This window comes from Nestor notabilis, unplaced genomic scaffold (genome assembly GCF_000696875.1).
Source record: "Nestor notabilis isolate BGI_N333 unplaced genomic scaffold, ASM69687v1 scaffold10367, whole genome shotgun sequence".
Taxonomy (NCBI): Eukaryota; Metazoa; Chordata; class Aves; order Psittaciformes; family Psittacidae; genus Nestor; species Nestor notabilis.
The window spans coordinates 1-5,933 of NW_009936930.1; the positions used below are offsets into that span (position 1 = coordinate 1).

Here is a 5,933-nt window from a genome sequence, read left to right on the forward strand (position 1 = left end):
ACTGTTAAAGAGCATCACCTTCACAAAACAGATGATAGATTTGTACTAAAATCTCAATACAGCAATAAATTACAACACTGTATAAGAACAATACTGGAACACTTCTCAAAACAGATGAGGCAAGAAACTTTCAACCTCTGTTTGGGAATTCCAGTGTCATTTGCCAGTAGTCATCACCATGACAACTGATGCAAACGGAACTGTAAACTATAATTGAGCATACTGTTCAAACACACAAATGAAACACAGCATGTTTTATTTAGAGAAGAGAAAAAAAAAAAAACCAGCAGGTTTCGTCCAGTATTTTAAAAAAAAAAAAAAAAATACAACCAAAAAAAAAACCCCAACAACAGCCACTCCTACTATACCACTGAGAGGAATACAGCAGCAGTGAACAAAGTGCTTACATTTTCCTGGACCAGTATTTCAAGCATGAATTTAAGGGGAAAAAGTCTTCTAGGAAAAAAAAAAAAAAATCTTCTAGAAGTTATCCGTTTCAGGGAATATACCATCTTCATGCTTAAAAAGCATTCCAAAGAATGCTTAAAGAGTAGTTCCTCAAAAAATTTATTGCACATTCTTCTTCACAGCAAGTTGTGCAGCTTTGCATCATAAGGAATACGGAACTCCTAAGGCCCAACCAATCAAATGAAACATGCCCGAGGATAGCCATAGTACTAACACTGACAGTAAACAGAACAATGCCAAACAACAAAGCTTCTCAGTTTCAGCCTCCTCATCAGCTTTTGGAAATCCAGAAAGCTTAGTCTTAGCTCTCTCCCTGGCTTGTAAAGGCCAGGTCTGCAGTTTGCTGGAGGTATGCATAAAAAGACACTGAGGAACTTAGATTAGACTGGATTTTAGGATGATTTTGCATCAAAGTAGCTGCTGTATTGAGCAGTGAAATCTTGACTGAAGTAAAAAGCCCTCATCCTCAATGGACATACTCAACTCTTCCTTTACAGACTATGTTAAGAACAGATATGAAATGGGAAGAGGACAGTGAAGGGACAGGTTAGCATTATCTGCATATTAGCATGAGATATAATGTGAAAACTGCCTCAAATTGAGAAATTGTCAAAACTGATTCAACAGCAAGAATGTGCTCTATGCTACCACGTACTTGATCTCTTCCTGCAATGCTGTTTGGAAAAGCCGCAACAGCAGGTATTCCTCTCTTTGATTGGATGCATAGTTATACAGTGTGAAGATGACAGAATCCATGAACTTTGTGGATTTATTTTGAGGCATCTGAAAAATCAGCTTGGCCAAGTACGTTGGGTTAGTCTACAACAACAAGAAAAATTACTTAGTGCGCATGTCATAGAATCATAGAATAGTTAGGGTTGGAAAGGACCTTAAGATCATCTAGTTCCAACCCCCCTGCCATGAGCAGGGACACCACACACTAAACTATGTCGCCCAAGGTTCTGTCCAGCCTGGCCTTAAACCCCTCCAGGGTTGGAGCATTCACAACTTCCTTGGGCAACCTATTCCAGTGCCTCACCACCCTCGCTGTGAAGGACTTCTTCCTTGTATCTAACCTAAAATTCCCCTGTTTAAGTTTAAAGCCATTACCCCTTGTCCTAGCACTAGAGTCCCTAATGAAGAGTCCCTCCCCAGCATCCTTGTAGGCCCCCTTCAGATATTGGAAGGCTGCTATGAGGTCTCCACGCAGCCTTCTCTTTTCCAGGCTGAACAGCCCCAACTTTCTCAGCCTGTCTTCATACGGGAGGTGTTCCAATCCTCTTATCATCCTCCACACAGGCGAGTGCCACCAAGAACTAGAGTGGCTCAAAACTATAGTATGTAAGCAAAGACTGTGCCAAGACATATAAGCCACTATAACAAGAGGTTACCAAGCAGCATTTGAAGCTGCTTACCTGAAGTAAGTAGAACAGATGCTGATAAGCTTCCAGCTTTTCTCGCTTCTCTTTGCTTAAAGCTTTCAAACCTCCCCTTTGTTTATTCAGCATCATCATGTCAGAGAGCTGTTCCTTGTTCTTCTTGGTAAGTTTTTTGCTATGAGAAACAACATCCTGAAAAGAAAGAATAGGGACAGATTCCACTCAAGTATTTTTTAACAGCCAACACTGGAAAATAGTTGTATCTGAGAACACACTTGTCTTGGACACGGAAAGGTAGGGTCAAGCTATCGGTGGGACTATGAAAGTGAAGCATTATTTACTATAGCAGCAATTTCTCTGACTCTAGGTACATGTTCTGCTTTGTCTCTGACTTCTTGAGTTTATTTGAAAGCCCTGAAGGGTTATTATTGCTGCCAAGAGTGACTATCAGAGCTGGTAGCATTATGAAGATGCTTGAAAATGTTTTCCCTTTTAAACTTGGCTTAAAACCTAGAAAACCCATTTCATACTCACCTAGCTCGCTATCTCTACATACTCGAACAGCAATGGCACTTTTTGCTTAAGGCACCAGCCCAAAAGCTGCAGCCTCCTTCCAAGATTAATTTCACTATACAAGTTGAGATTTTATACTGGGAGGAGCCTAGTGTCATGCTACCCAGGATGAAATGAAAAGCTCACCAGAACTTCAGCTTGAAAAAAAGGCAGTGCTATACCAGCAATAGTTTGGGGTTTTTTTTGTGAAATTCATCACATCAGCCAAGTAATGGAGGGGGCCTCCTTTAACCAACAAACACCAAGCAGCATGATCGTGTCTCCTGCCTTCAAAATCACCCCCTCACTGCAAGCTTGCACCTTGTCACCTGATTAACTACAAAAGGAGCATAAAATAGAGTTCTCAAAAGCTTGCAGACACACAATCTGTTGTATTCATTAGGTCAAGACAGTCTGGTGCACGTTTGTCTTTTTTAGCTTCAGGTTCTGTTTCTTCTCCTCCTACAATCTTCTTTCTAAGGATACATACTAAATTAGCAGAATGGAGTGAACGTACTGGGAGTAAAACCTGCAGGTCTGGGGCAATGTTTTCCACTGGGCCTGAGCAACTACATCCAAGGCCAGGAGCTCTCCATGCTGTATCTACCACCGGGCTCAGTTCAATCTGTAGACAGCCTCCCATCAGCACATATCCTACCTGCAGTGTGATTTTGTTTTTCACTAGCAGCCCAATTTTGATGTCCATGAGATTGAGATCATTTTCCAGTTGCTGATTGGATCGGATCAAGGTTACAACTTCCTCACGGAGTTTCATTAGCTCAAGCTCCTCCTGAAAATCTTGGTCGCTCTGATCAAGCAAGTGGACAAATTTCCGAACCACAGCCATAGGTGGGTTTTCAGCATTAACTAAAAATAGACAAGAAAACACCCGGGGGCAGGAAACAGGAATAAATATATGCCTTTCTATGTTTAAACAGTACATTAAGGAGCAGACAGAGTAAAATAAGCACCACCATGTCTAAACAGATTTTGACACTTTGAATTTGTTTTGAAAAAAACACAAGAGAAGCCAACAGTAAAGAATGAAGTCGGTATCAGCCCTAGAGTAGTCCACACAGCCAAAGTTACCTCCAAAACTATGGTACTATTTTTCAGCAGCAAAAGCAGCAGCTGGAATCACGTTTTCGATCAGCCTCCAGAACCACCTACTCTCCATACTGCCCTATCAACTTCATCCCAATCACTCTTCAAAACTGTCTTGATACTATAGATCACACTAGCAACATCCCTTGCATATAGAGATTTGAGGCACATAAGTTTTATCCTCTAGGCAATACTCACTGAGGGTTTTGTAGTCTTCTCGTGCTTTATTTGCTCGGATAAAGGCTTGAATTTTTATAACATCATTTATCTAGGGTTGAAAAGAAAAAGCATTTGACTTCATTCTGGAAATAATACAAGTGTCAGGTACTGAATTCATTTAACAAGAAAGCCTCTTACATGGTTTCTGAAATACTGCAGACGATCTCTGTAACGTCTTCTGGCTTGATACATCCTGGTCATTGACTGAATCTGTAGAAGAGTAACCAAGATACTTGGATAAAAACCTTTCCTACTGAAGTTCACCTCCCAAAAGGTTTACCAAAAAGGTCAACAAGTGAGGTTTCACTACCTTCACTACTTGGTCCTTTTGTGCTCGCAGGTAATCCAAACGGATTTGATATGCCCTCCTCTGCTTGTAGCCACGCCACTGGGACTGAAAACAGAAAATTGGTGCACTGACTTTACTTTTCTAGTTAAAGAGAAGTAATTACAAATCTGAGCTTCTTTTTGCTCCTCAGCTTCTGACTGTTATACATGGGGATCATGACTTTGATGCTGCTGCTGGTGAAAAGAGTGATGTATCATTATAAGGCTTGGGAACAGACTCACTGCTACCAATACTTGCAAAACAAGTTAGGCAAGGGGTTGGACTACATTTAATAAGCCAGGAGTGGTTTTGGGGGTTTTATTGTGGTTTGGTTGTTTTTTCCCCCCAAATACATACGCAGAGCAAATGCTGCTTAGGTAGAAGCAAACACTCATATACTACTCAAACGATAAAGGGGTATAGGGTGCAAAGCATGGCTTTCACTTGCACACATTTCATTTACAACACCAGAGAAAGATCTTTTCATTGTTCTCCTGTAAATGCGCCCAACCTCATGCTGAAATTTCCTCCCATTTCTTTTAGGTCCTCAATCCTCCAAATCTCTGGACAAATTTGACGAGAAGAATAATCTTACTCAGGAATACTGAAAACCATGTTGTTTCTCTTCAATTCATGAGGAATCATAGCAGTAACTTATCGCACAGTATTATCACATAAAGACATACGACACACTTCATATTGCATTATGCCCAAAACACTGAATCTGATAATACAATAATAAGTAAAGCTTCCTTGAGTAAGTTTTTTTTCTCTCTAATTCTGCCTCAGAAGACTTTGTTGATTATGTATTACATTGAAAAGTAAATAATATACAAAAATTCCTTGGTAGAAGGAAATGCTTTAGATAATCTGCAAAATGAGGTAAAGACAATTGTGTGCTTTAACTGCTTGAATTGAACAAAAACCGTCAATAAGCTTGTGTGCAGAAAACAGTTGCAGAGAACAAGTTTCAAACATAGTTAAAGGATATCACTACCTGAATGCAAGTGATTGCTGGGACTTGTTTCTTCAAAAAATTCATTCTTGAGTTGAATTCCTGGCGAACAAGGTATCCTCGGCAGCAAGCCTGAAGTTTTGTTATCAGGTTCTCATTGGCCAGCCACAACTGTTCTCGGTTGTATGCCGCAGTGACTCCAGATATGGTGCTCTGGATTAACGTTATAGAATCATAGAATAGTTAGGGTTGGAAAGGACCTTAATATCCCCTAGCTCCAACTCCCCTGCCATGGGCAGGGACACCTCACACTAAACCATGTGACCCAATGGAGATACAAGAAACAAGATGTTCCATCAGCTTTCTGTATTGTGCTTAAGAGAAACTTCAAGGTTGCCTTTCAATAAGCAGCAACACCATGGTCCTGTACCCTTTTACCAACAGGACAATTTTTTCTGAAATGGGACAAGGAGTTTTAACACACACAATCTGATGGTGCTCAGTGAAATACACGAGTTACTAAGTTTGTTAACATGACTATGGTATTGAAGCATTCTCTCTTAGAAGTCCATTAAGGATGGGAACGGTAGGGACATCAACTTTTCAGATAAAGAGCATATGTCATCTACCCTACCTGTATCTCCTCCCGTGACAGCTGCGTGTCATTTTGTACAAATTCTGCTGGTTCATCCCATCCTCCCTCTTTGGTCCGCAGGTTATGATAATAGTGATAGCCTCCTCTCACCCAGTGTTTCACCCATTCACTGCCATTGCCCCCTAAGAGCAGAAACTGCAGTTTAAGTCTCAAAACCAGACACGTGTCTTATCTTTCCTGCATACAAACATTACAATTAGGAAATCCACATATAAAGATGCTCCTTCCTCCATGCAAGAGAAGGAATATGTCCTGGGTTCAGCTACAGCAGTC

At 40.7% G+C, this 5,933-nt stretch overlaps 1 protein-coding gene across 1 annotated transcript; it reads right to left on the bottom strand.

The window, feature by feature from the left end:
• Positions 1–1,123: 1,123 nt before the first annotated feature.
• LOC104408859 (ras GTPase-activating-like protein IQGAP1) lies at positions 1,124–5,782 on the bottom strand (the record flags this gene model as incomplete). Its single annotated transcript, XM_010018584.1, has 8 exons — positions 1,124–1,287; positions 1,884–2,039; positions 3,058–3,266; positions 3,702–3,771; positions 3,861–3,932; positions 4,033–4,116; positions 5,048–5,218; positions 5,640–5,782. Coding segments are annotated over 8 exons (1,069 nt in total), but the record flags the coding sequence as incomplete, so codon positions are not given.
• Positions 5,783–5,933: the final 151 nt, after the last annotated feature.